Raw genomic sequence first — 13,281 nt, forward strand, 5'->3', positions numbered from 1 at the left:
AGTTATGACCAACCTATATCACACATTAAAAAGCAGAGACATTACTTTGCCAACAAAGGTCCGTCTGGTCAAAGCTATGGTTTTTCCAGTGTCATGTATGGATGTGAGAGTTGGACTGTGAAGAACGCTGAGCATCGAAAAATTGATGCTCTTGAACTGTGGTGTTGGAGAAGACTCTTGAGAGTCCCTTGGACTGCAAGGAGATCCAACCAGTCCATCCTAAAGGAGATCAGTCCTGGGTGTTCATTGGAAGGACTGATGCTGAAGCTGAAATTCCAGTACTTTGGCCACCTGATGGCGAAGAAAGTTGACTCATTGGAAAAGACCCGATGCTGGGAGGGATTGGGGGCAGGAGGAGAAGGGGACGACAGAGGATGAGATGGCTGGATGGCATCACAGACTCGATGGGCATGAGTTTGAGTAGACTCCAGGGGTTTGTGATGGACAGGGAGGCCTGGCGAACTGCGATTCATGGGGTCCCAAAGAGTCGGACACGACTGAGCGACTGAACTGAACTGAACTGAGCTGAGGGCTGAGAATTGTGGCTAGAATATTCAGCCTCAAGGAGCGACGCCTACAGGGGTCCGTTTTGCTGTCTTTGCCCTTAGGCCTGGCCTGCAACAGGGGTGGACTTGTCAGGTCACTCTTAGGGGACAACTCACCATGAGTCTGTCATGTTCCTGTTCGTGCTGCAAGCGAGGCGCTGACTGCTGTTTGTTCCAGACTACCTGTCCAAGGACGTTGGAAGGCAGAGATTAAGTGTCTTCCAGAACAAAGCTTTATAGCCTTAGAGGACAGACCTGGTGTCTTCTTCCACAGCAAAGGGCTGATGTGCCGACTGGTCCCCATCAAAGACAAGAGCTTCCTAAGCTCCTAACCGCAGAGCTCCTCTCCTAGATCACACCCCTCTGCGAGCCGAGGTCTTCTATCCTCTTCTTGTCGTTTGGTGGCAGCGGGGGGTGGAGAGCCATCTCAGAAGTGCCGATGCCGTGGCTCTGAGTGACACGCTGTCCTTGTCGCTGACCCAGGCACTTCACGTTCTCACCAGCATCTGTGAGATGGTGGCAGGCTGACATGCTAACTCACAAGTAGGGGAAATCTCAAGCTCTTCAGAGATTTGACAGTCGCTCTGAGATTCTCATTCTGAGTCAGTGGGGGACTGTAGGAGACCAGTCAGAGGGCTCTCGGAGGTGAGGAAAGACAAAGGGACGGACACGCGCTGAGAGCCTTTCCTGCCGGCAGGTTGTGTTTGTTCGCGTGGCCGCGCTGGGGCTGTGTTGCTGTGCGGGTCTTTCTCCGGCTGTGGCGTGCAGGCATCTCACTGCAGAGGCTTCTCTGCTTCGCAGCATGGGCTCTAGAGCGCCCCGGCTTCAGGAGTTTGGCTCATGCTCTTAGTTGCCCCAAGGTATGTGAGATCTTCCTGGACCAGGGATTGAACCCATGTCCCCTGCGTTGGCACCAGTGGACCACCAGGGAAGTCTGCCTTTCCTTGTAGACATGGGCTCAGATACTTCGTCAGCATAGCTCAAACATGATACAAGAGCACACAGCCGAGGACACACAGGCAGAAAATTGACAAGCAGGCTAAGAAGTAGTTTTGTGGGTTTTTTTTAATGCAAAAGAAACAGAATTAGGGGATTTTAAGACATAAATATGCAATGAAAATAGTACACTTAAAATTGACTAGCCTCCCACAGTTCTGTACAACAGAAGCATGCTTGTGCATTTAACTGAATTTTTGTAATCCTAGGGCTTTATTTACTAATTTTTTGTTCCTGAAATTCCCTGGCAGTTCAATGGTGAGGACTCTGTGCTCTCACTGTCGAGGGGGCCTGGGTTCCATCCCTGGTCGGGAAACTAAAATCGCATAAGCCTTGCAGTGCAGAAAACAACAACAACAACAACACAAAACTCCACAGGGAGCCCTCAGAGGGGCAGACGGGGCAGGGATTTCCCAACGTTGCGGGTGCGCCTTTGAAAGAAGTGTGAAAAGGCGTGTACCACCCTTCAACATGGCAGAAACATGGTTTCAACTTTTAAATTTTAAATATAAATAGTTGCAAAGGATTTTCTTTCAGATTTGTTGTGAGTAGTAGGAGGAAGAAAATTGTCCCAAAACTACTTATGGTAGAACTTTTCTATATGAGGTAATTTATAGCCCCTTCTGTGAAGTACTTATGATTCTTGATAAAATGCTGGAGTAATTTCCGGATGGACTTGAATGGGATTAAGGAATCCTGATCAGTCAGGGTTCCCGCTCAGCTCTCCTGAAACACGCCTGTCAGACCCGGACCGGCCTTTGGTTGTGGCACCATCCCTTCATCTCTGAAGGTCTCTTCCCAGAAAGAATCCCTGAATCGAGGCCAGTTTGAAATAGAATGTTGACACACACTGATAATGAGTTTGTCTGAGAAGTTATTTTAGCAAATGACATTGTACAATACCTTTGTTGCCTCAATTTTTAATCATAGACAGTAGAATCTACATACAATAAATAATCTGATACTGAGCGTCAACTACATGAAAAAAACAGGAACAAGTTATTTTTTGACACCAGGAAATCTTACATTGTTCCTTCTCTCAAATTCATCTCTCTAATCCTCCATTTTATCCTAATATGATATTTCTTACAACGGAAAGTTTAAAGTTGGTTAACCTCTCATAACTTTCAACAACATAATAAGTCTATGAGTTTCTGTGACCATGTGTTAGTTGCCCAGTCATGTCCAACTCTTTATGACCCCATGGACTGGAGCCCACCAGGCTCCTCTGTCCATGGGATTCTCCAGGCAAGAATACTGGAGTGGGTTGCTATTCCCTTCTCCAGATGATCTTTCTGACCCAGGGATCGAACCCCCCGGTCTCCTACATTGCAGGCAGATTCTTTACTATCTGAGCCACCAGGGAAGCCCGCAAGGCTTTGTATTTTTGTTCACAGGTTGAAGAATTCTGGAATGGGCAGCCTATCCCTTCTCCAGTGGATCTTCCCAACTCAGGAATCGAACCGAGGCCTCATGCACTGCAGGCGGATTCTTTACCAACTGAGCTATGAAGGAAGCCCATACAATGATTATTATTACCCAACTGAGAAAAATATACAAATATATTATACATTTTGATAAATCATTATTAAATATAAATTTTTACTTTTATTGGAAATACTGAATACAGTGGGTTTGGGTTTTTTTTTTTTTTTTGTAATATTTATTTATTTGGCTGTGCTGGGTCTTAGTTGTGGCACTCAGGCCCTTCCATCAGATCTTTAGTTGCAGAATGCAGAATCTTTCAGTCGTGGCAAGTGGAATCTAGTTCCCTGACTAGAGATTGAACTCGGGCCCCCAGCATTGGGAGCTCGGAGTCTTAGCCGCTGGACTACTGGGGAAGTTCCTGACTATAAATGATAATGGAATAGATAGGGCTGGTTTATCATCCTCGCCCTCCCCACCAAGATGGACATGTATCTATAAATAGGAACTACCTATTAATACAAAGAGCTAGTAAGCCTCTTCTCCGTTTTTCAAGCCCATTCTTTGTTTTTATGGATGTAAGCTTTGAGGAATGCCGTTCGAATACTGAGAATGAGGCAGCGGAAGGAGTTTTGTTATAGTAATGTTACTCAGCTCCGGATTTCTGAGTTATATTTTGAAATCACATTAAAAAAAAAAAAACACAAAAACAAAACTACACCTGCCATCTGTCTCAACTAGGTATTCTTTCACCTATGTTGAAAGCAACGAATTGGAAAAGCGGTTTGCAAAAGGGTTAGCTCCCCAGGCATTAGTGTCTAATACAGCCCAAGGATTTCGTATCGTATCTTTTGGTACCCCAGTGGTTTTAATACCACAGGACAATGCCTAGGGGTGTGCAGGTAAACTGGCTGTCTGGGAAAAAAGGAAGGAAGCAAGCAAGCAAGGAGGACAGAAAGCTCTGCTTTGTAACTTGTGCTCATTTCTATGGTGTAAATCCTTCCACTGGGGCCAGTTTCAAGCTACCAGCTTGACTTCACTGACACGGAGCTGGGAAGAGCCGATGCTCCCCGCGGTCATGGCGAGGCCGCCAGCACAGGGCGCAGAGCCTCACAGCCAGATTCCAGAAGGGACGCTGTGTGTGCCTCTGTTTTATGAGCTGCTGCAGATGAAGGGAGGGTGGGAGAGGAGAGCTGGCCTGACCACCGGGCTGCCTAGGACAAAGAGCACCCCAGGATGCCCAGAACAGGGATTCCTTCCTTCACCCCAAGCCGGCCTACCCCTCGCAGAGGCTGTGCCCCGAAGCTTCCATGTGCGGCCGATCGAAGAACACTGCTGGGGAAGTGAGGGCCTGGGAAGCCAGGCCACAGCTCAAATCCTGCCTCTGCAGTTAACGAGGTTTGAGGACTTGGGTATATTGTCTATGAGTCTCAGTTTTTGCCTATAAAATAGAAGCCAACACCCACCTTCCAAGGTCCTGAGGACCAGGGCGGGCAGCCAGCAAAGGCTCGACAGCTGGATGCCGCCACCAGAGCCCGACCAGCTGAGTTGGAGGGAAGAGCCTTGGAGGACTGAGGCCTATCTAGGGTAGCAGTGTCAGAGGGAAACACAGGTGCCCTGATGTGAGACTTGGACCATAAAGAAGACTGAGCGCTGAAGAATTAGTAATTCGAACGGTGGTGCTGGAGAAGACTTGAGAGTCCCTTGGTCTACAAGATCCAACCAGTCCATCCTAAAGGAAATCAGTCCTGAATACTCATTGGAAGGACTGATGCTGAAGCTGAAGCTCCAATACTTAGACTACCTGATGCGAAGAGCTGATTCACTGGAAAAGACCCTGATGCTGGGAAAGATTGAGAGCAGGAGGAGAAGGGGATGACAGAGGATGAGATGGTTGGATGGCATCACTGGCTCAATGGACATGAGTCTGAGCAAACTCAGGGAGATAGTGAAGGACAAGGAAGCCTGGCATGCTGCAGTCCGGCAACTGAACAACAACAGGTGCCCGGCTACTTAAGGTCTTTATGTTCCAAAGCTAGTGACTGCTTTGGTTATCCTAAAACAGTCACTTCAAACCATAAGTTTTAGATTCTTTCTCCCTCTTCCATACAATCTTATGCAACACAGAGGTTGGGATCCTCACTTGGTGTGAAGGAACACAGCCAGCAGGCACAATGGCTTCCTCCAGAAGTAAAACTCAAGGCTGGTCCACCTTGGGCCACACCAGGAGGGTAAGTAACCAAGAAATAAAGCCTCCTTCTAAGGTGACTTCTCCAGTAGGACAAATCCATAGCCTGAGCCCCCAGGGCTTTAGGCTCCCAGTGGCTCTGCTGGCTTGTTAAGAAGTTCTTTGAATGATGGAGCAAAATCACATTACCGCATTACAAACAATTCCAGGGCACAGCCAATATCTTACATGGTACTTTATTTTTCTTCACAATATTAACTGGACAGACAAGGAGAGTTGAGTGGCAGCGTGGCTCTCCCCAGCAACACAAAGAAAACTTCATGATATTTAATGCTGGCCAACTAGAGACTTACTTTATCTTAACTATCTAAAGCTCACTTAGCATGTATTTCTGTGTGTGTGTACAGTGTTGCAGGATGTCAGCCACCCCTAAGAAATATCCATCTTACAAACATCCCATGGAAGGGAGAAGTGTGAACATCTTGGTAACAAAAGCTTCCAATACAAAACCACTTTTTACACATTTATTTTATTGAAAATGAAAATAATCTCAGTAATTCAAAACAAAAGCAAAACTTGGTTGAAAAGATAGTATAATAAAAACATGCTTCCTCCAAAGAAATGTGATCTGCTATCACACCTTCAAACACTACCCCAGAGGCAAAAACAATGAAGTGAGCTGGCTGGAAGGCCCACTGCAGATTCCCTAAAAGGTTTAGGAATATGGAGTTACTAATACACTATAGTCATATTTAGTAACAGGCTTGGATCTTTTGATTAAGCCTTTCCATCTTCCACAAGTGTTTTTGTCTGCTGATCTTACCTTGGGGCCCAAAACAACCTTGTCATCAATAGAATATGTATTGGCTTTCAGTTATTTTCCTGGGGTAGTTATGATGAATTGGGGCAATACCATTCATACTCCATGTGGTTTTCTTTCTGCCCCCGGAGATGTATATTTCATGGCTGTCTAAGGCTAGTCTTATGAGCACAGACATGTAGCTGAATGATTCTTTGGGTAAGGATAAGGGACTTGTATTATTATTACTTACCCAATTCAGTCTCACTCCCCCCCCCCACCCCCCCGTATTGTGCGCAATAAAGCATTTAGAAACAGATGTCCCTACCAACCAGAAGGTTTTCATTAACCATCCCATTGGTTAAAAATTGCAAATTTATTGTTTAAATACCCATTAGACATATCCAGGCTTGAAATTAACACCATTGACGGCAGATGTTTAGAACTTTGGTTCATCTTCATTGTCATACAGAGCTGGACTCTTGAGTTGTTCTGTTGTCTCCAGAAGCTAAATACACCACAGAACTTAAAAGTGTTTCTTATTTGTTGCATAAAGTCTTTCCCAGAGGCGTCACATTGATCCTCGTGAAGTCCTCACTTGATTCTATTTCATATCCTACAGTCCTGGCTATTCTTAAAGACTCCACACCCTGATCCAATCTTGAGAATGTTTTGCTCATTTGAAAATTCTTCCTCCCACCCTGCAACAAATGTCCTTTGTCCCATAATAATTTAAAAAAAAAATCCCTGGGAAGATTCAAATTGAGTAACAATAAAGATCTAATTGGAATGTTCATAAGCCTGACAATGTACAATTGTATTTCTTAAGAAGTGTGTAGCGACAGTTGTCTGGGCTGCAAAAGACACCACAGAATAAGATCAGAATAGAATTTCAACTGACTCCCTAATTTCCTTAGAATGGCTTATATTTCAAGCCCTTCCTGTTTTTTTTTTTTTTTTTTCTGATAGAAGAGGTGTACATTACTAACTATAAGTTATAAGGAAGTATAAAAACAGCCACTGCCTTAAAAGTATAATTGAAATTAGAATTTAAGTTCACATGTATAAATTTGTCACTTTAGCATAAGTTTAATTCCAGTACAGACAATCTGCAATTCATCCCATAGATCCTTGATGTGAAAAAGCCAGACATGTATTGGGGCTGCCCTACATACTTAAGTTTAATCCTACTTATTAGAACTTCTCTTGATTTACAGTCACTTCCTAATTTCCCACATTGGGCCACAACTAGGTCTTTAAATGATAAGCATAAACATGCACTAATGAAACAGAAGTCCATCTAAATGGAAGGTCATATCTGAGTAGGCAGAGATAAGTGGGCTGGGGCAGAGGATGTTGGGTTTTGGCTTGAACCATAGCAAAGTGCTTTCTTCTTTCAGAAGGTGACTTTAATCCAAATCTCAAGCCCATAAGACTTTTCAGCCACTGTAAAATCTGAGATGAGCTGTTTGCTGCAAAAGATGCAAGTTGTCATTTTGATCCCTCTTTCAGGCTATCTGTGCAGCGAGGGCTTGGGAGGACCCAGGAGGTTCTTGGGTGGTTTGCTCCTTGTGGCTTTTTTTTTTAAGAACCCTTGAATTCCATTTGGGGAGTGCACGTGTTCTGTTGAACCCTGACCTGGGTGGCCTGTGTACCACGCTGAGGGCAATTCTGGTGTGAATCCCTCCTCCACACCAAATAGGCAGGAATTGCGTCTCTGCTGTCCAACTGCAAGATAATTGAGACAATGCAAAAAGGGAGGAGGAAAAAAAATGACTAGCTCAGGCTTTTATATACATTCATTGCTTCTAACATTTTTAACAACAAGAAAAATGCAACTTCAGCTACCCTTAGCGATAACATTTTGCTTAAAAATTAGAATCATTCAAAGGTCTGATCTCTTTGAGAGAGTGCAGCCACAATACTGTACAGTTCTGGGGTCAGGTAACCAGGAACACTTATCATTAAAACCAGATAATGGAATCCCACAGCAAAAGGAAACCAGCCTGAAATTAGCCTCTATGACCTTTTTTATATATACATTTTTAGAATACTCTGCAAATCTCAATTTGAACAATAACAACAACAATAACCAAAGACAAACAAGTTTTATATTAAAAATGTCCGTGTTCTTCATGGTTACTTCTAAAGCAGCTTGGAGGAGCTCGCCACTTGGAGTGTACTGCAAACCGACTCCATTACAATGATCTTGGCAGGATAGCAGCACAGAATTTGATATTACATATTCATCACTTTTGACAGTGTAAACCTTTCATAAGATAACATTTTGCTTAAAAATTAAAGATCATTCAAAGGTCTGATCGTCTTGTTCCCTGAGGCCCGCCAGGGAGGTCTGGCTTCATACCATGGGTTTCCCCCTTTCTCCGCCTGGGGCCTAAGTGCCACTGCATTTCAGGAAGAACTTGAAGATGGCCACGGAGAAGGACCCTATGGAAGGAGAGTTGGAGGGCTCTAAATAGGTTTCCATGGAAACAGGCCCCAGAAACCATCTTTAAGGATCAAACCATCAGAGCCAGAATTTAATCCCCTGGTCATTTTCCATCTGGATTTCGAAGTGAATGAACCTCATGGGTTTAACCAAACATGTATGCACTCTTAAATGATGTAAGTTAAATTCTGAGTTGGCCAAGACAGGTGAATCTAAAGGAAAAGGGCTGAAGGGACAACAGATACTGTCCCTCACAATAAACAATTCTGTTGACATGGAAGTGGATGTAGATTGATTGACACAAAGTGGCTGAGTGGCCAGCAAGCTCCAGGATTTCTCAGACAGCTGAGAACCAGGGCCTATCTCACCTCCTCAGAAATGCTTTGAAAGAATTGAGAGCCAAAAATCTCAAAGGGGAGAAGTGGTCATTTTGCTAACAGTTAGTGTAGAGCCCATAACTAAATACAGTTTTTTTAAAAGATGCTGAGATGCTAAGATCTTTTTTTTTAAAGCAGCTTTCGAAATATTAACCACAGCATTAAACATTGAACACAAGTGCATTCCAAAGTTAATACAGATAAATGGTATACAGATAAATGCTATAATGCAATAATGCCACAGTTATTCCACATACGTATCAAGGCTGAGTCTAAACTTGAAAAAAAATATTTTGTAGTTTATGAGCTGGAGATCTTTCTTCTTTTGCTACTCTTCTAGCGTTTTCCAGCACTGACTTTTCTCTTTTCCTTGTTTAACGCCCCAGGATATATAGATAATCCCCACATTCCACACCTGGAGCTTCCCTGCCCACCCCCCATCCCTTTCAGTTAGGTTTTTCAAATAAAACCAAACTACAATGACAAGATAATGCTTCACATCGTAATTCCACAGACATAGGTCAGTTAATCCATTTCAACGCTTCCTTTACGATTTATGACCCTCCCCAAAGTCTTTCAAAAATCTCACTGGAAGCAGCGCACACAGCCTGGCGGCCCAACGCACAACAGGCCTCGCGTTTCTCTGGGGGCGGCTCCCATGCCTCCCCTCTCCTCAGTTTCCTCCGCTCCACAGAGACGACTCCTGCCACCTCCTGTTTCCTCCACAGAGACGACTCCTACCACCTCCGGTTTCCTCCACAGCAACGAGCGCCGTAGCGCACAAGCTGGCGGCCAAGGCCCAGCGCAGACAGGCCGCACGTTCCTCTGGGGCCGCCGCGTCCCTCGCCACCGCCTCAGTTTCCTCCAAAGAGACACGCGCCCTCAGGGCCTCGGCCCAGCTCCGCGCTCCAGGCGGCGCGGGGCCTACACGGGGCCCAGGCCTCCTGTTTTTTGTTTTCTCTCCCGGCCGCCCGCGGACACATAGCTCGTTTCAAGGCTCAGCGCCAGGACGAGGCCTCAGGCCGCCCGAGGCGGGGCTGCCGGCCGCGGCCTCCGGCGGAGAAGCCGGCGCTCTGGGCGCCTGGTGCGGAAGACGTCACCGAAAACGTCCGCGTCCTCGCGGCCCAGGGGATTCAGTTTCCTACGCGGACAGCGCCAAGCCAGTATTTGGAGGGGGAGCGAATCCAAAATATGAGAAGGACATCAGGGCTTAAGGTACTGGATGATATTGTATAAATTGCTAAAATGCTTCTCGGCACAATTGGTAGCTTAAAAAAATACTCTGCTATGATTTAAGGGCTTTTTTCCCGTCACGGTCCTTTGGGGTGGAGGTCTTGGCAAATACAAAGTCCAAATAGACCAAAAGTTCAAACGTTTTTGATTCAGTGACGTGGGACAGACAGTAAACAAAACTTACATGTATCTTAGAGTGTATTAGAGAGTGGTAAGTGCTAACGGTAAATATAAAACAGCAAAAGCGAATTAGCAGTAGAGGCTTTGCAATTTTAGCTAGCATGGACATTCGTGCTAGCATAAGTTCCCGGTTTTTTTTTTTTCTTCAAACCTGGTGTGTACCATATGCGCAGTGCCCCTTCTTCAGGCCTGGGAAGAAAGGCCTCCCCTCGGAGCACCTTTCCTCTTAAGAATATAACCTCCAGCCCCACCCCCACCCCCCCAAAAGCAAATGAACACCTTCTGCCTAACCCCCAACAGCCAGGAACCCGGCTTCTGGAACAGTCAGGTCCTTTGTCGGTTTGTTTGCTTTTCAGCTGGTTGAGTCAGTCCAGCCAACAGTATGGAACAAAAATCAGTGTTTACAGGCACAAGAGAGCCAGGTAGAGCCATCCGGGTGGGGCTTAGTAATTAGTGGTGGGGTTTCCAAAGACAGGAGATTCAACGGGACTGTCTTAAATAAATAAATCTTATTTTTCTTAATAATGTAAAAAATAAATTGTATTCCCTTTGGCAGTAAGTAGCTGATTCAATGTTGAGCCTGAAAGCTGTTTGTGGTGGTGTTGGTTGGTTGGTTGGTTGTTCTTTTTCTTTTTAAGAGGCCACAGCTTCACTCCAGTGGTGCATCAGTGACAATGCATATTATTTCTCCTGCTTTCATGAACCTTTTGCATATTTGTTTGCGGCAGGCCTGTGGACTTCACTTATGGCCCAGATAGGCACCCAGGGTGATGCAAGCTCCCACCAGGGCCAGACTGAGCAGTGCCTTCAGAGACAGCCAGGAGAAATCAAACAGGGGCCGCATGCTAGGGCCATACAGCTCCACAAAGGCGTCCTGCAGAGGAGAGAGGGCGGGAGAAAAACAGTATTAGAGTATTAAATATTTCCTGTTACTGCAACAAAAAGTGTGCCAGCACAATGCCAGCCGACAGGGGGAGAGTCATCTGAAGTGCCTTGTACCTTCAGTAGGGTGAGGGCAAAGGTCAAACGTGCTTTGGGGATGATTTCAGACCCACTCTTTTCACTTTCATTCAGGAAATACTTACTGAGACCTTACGCACATACCAGGCACAGCAGAGACACAGCCATGAGTGAAAAATAGACCAAAAGCTCAAACATTTTTGATCCAGTGAAGTGGGACAGACAGTAAACAAAACTTACATGTATCGTAGAGTGTATTAGAGAGTGGTAAGTGCTAACAGGAAAAATAAAACAGCAAAAGCAGTAGAAATACTGGAGGCTTTGCAATTTTAGCTAGCATGGACATTCATAAAAATAATTTTTTAAACAACCCCAACTACTCCTTTACTGAATGCTTGCTATGGGCCAGGCACTTGTAACGAATGCCTGACACGCATTATTTTCTTTATTCTTCATACCCATCTTAAAGAGTCCTTTACTTTGTTCTTGTGCTGTAAGAAAAAAGCTGAGACCATTGAATGCTCATTTCTTAGATTTGTTGGGGAAGATTAGATTCTGTGTTTGTACCCAATGAGTATTTGGACAACTCTACCTGAATATATGGGCTTCCCAGGTGACTCAATTGGGTAAAGAATCTGCCTGCAGTGCTGGAGACGCAGGCAGATGTGAGTTCAGTCCTCCGGTCAGGAAGATCCCCTGGAGGGCGGCATGGCAACCCACTCCAGTATTCTTGCCTGGAAAATCCCATGAACAGAGGAGCCTGGTGGGCTGCAGTCTTTTGGGCCACAGAGAGTCGGACTCGACTGAAGCGACTGAGCATGCATGCATGTACATCTGAATATATAAAGCAGTAAGTGAAGTGTTTTTCCCTTGGCGGATTAATCAGATATGAAGGGGAAAACAAGATATAGTTCCAATTAGCCCCCCAAACCTGGAATTAGAGCACACAATTTCACTAAGGGAGACAGTAGCATACAGAGATATGCAGCATCACTGTGTGAGGAAGGTCTGATGATGCTTGCCATGTTTTTGTGTGTTTGGGGCAAGTATTGCAGTAGAGGGATCAGGTATCATTTTTGTCTCCCCACTGCTGTGCGTGGTCTTAGTACATGTAGGTGTTTGAGAAATGTTTGTTCAATTAATGATTAAGGTTTTCTAACATCAAACATTGGTTTGAATTCTGTATTCGGCCTAATACATTACCCAGATACTCGGCCTGTTTGAAATTATTCCTCTTACATACAACCACCTCTGGAAATCTTGGCAGTAATCTCAAAGGTGAACATTTAAGGCATCTTTAGGGGAACTTCCTGTGTTATTAAATATAAATGTGCACAATTATTTTTCATGACTGCATAATTTTCCACCACATATATTTATATATCTGTATCTATGCTGTACTTTATTTAACCAATTCCTTTTATTTTTTAATTAAATCACTTTTAATTGGAGGATAATTGCTTTATAACGTAGTGTTGATTTCTGCGAAACAACATACAACCACTCAGATATTCCCTCCCTCTTGAGCCCCTCTCTCCTCCCCCATCCCACCCCTCTAGGTCATCACAGCGTGCCAGGCTGGGCTCCCTGTGCCATAGAGCAGCTGTTTGTAAATTCTTACCTCCTCATTTGGATTTGGGTTTTGTTTTTGGTTTTTGTTTTGAGACAGATTCCCAGAGTGGGACTCAGTTGACCAGTTGAACTCAGCTGAGTTCCCACAGTCATGAAGGGTTTGTGCTGAGCCATCTTTACTCTCTCACTGCCCCAGTGACCTTGGCACCTTTTACAAAAAGCAGACAAGAGGGAATTCCCTGGCAGTCCAGTGGTGAAGACTCCGCACTTCCACTGCCGAGAGTATGGGTTCAATCCCTGGTTGTGGAACTTAAGATACCACAAGCTGTGCCGCCAGAAAAACATGGAAACAAAAACAAAACCCACAAAGGCAGACAAGGGTTTAGAGCAGTGGGTCTCCCCGGGGGTGGTCCTGCCCGGCGCCCCCAGGGGACACTGGCGATGCCTGGAAGCGTCTTTGGTAGTCATGGTCTGGGGAGGGGGCGCTGCTAGCATCTGACGGTAGAGACCGGGGTGCCCACGAGGTACGGGACGGCCCTAGCACAAGAGTTATCCCC

The 13,281-nt window shown here is 45.2% G+C and overlaps 1 protein-coding gene across 2 annotated transcripts in view; it reads right to left on the reverse strand.

Annotated features, from left to right (window-relative positions):
- Positions 1-5,664: 5,664 nt before the first annotated feature.
- The window catches only part of BCL2 (BCL2 apoptosis regulator), a 196,005-nt gene continuing 188,388 nt past the window's right edge, over positions 5,665-13,281 (reverse strand). For both annotated transcript variants that reach the window (XM_043444504.1, XM_043444503.1), the window contains one exon: positions 5,665-11,066. In XM_043444504.1, coding sequence (XP_043300439.1) covers positions 10,932-11,066 — 135 coding nt within the window. In that variant the 3' untranslated portion in view covers positions 5,665-10,931. The remainder of the gene's footprint in view (positions 11,067-13,281) is intronic.

The sequence above is a fragment of the Cervus canadensis genome, chromosome 23 (assembly GCF_019320065.1).
Source record: "Cervus canadensis isolate Bull #8, Minnesota chromosome 23, ASM1932006v1, whole genome shotgun sequence".
NCBI lineage: Eukaryota > Metazoa > Chordata > Mammalia > Artiodactyla > Cervidae > Cervus > Cervus canadensis.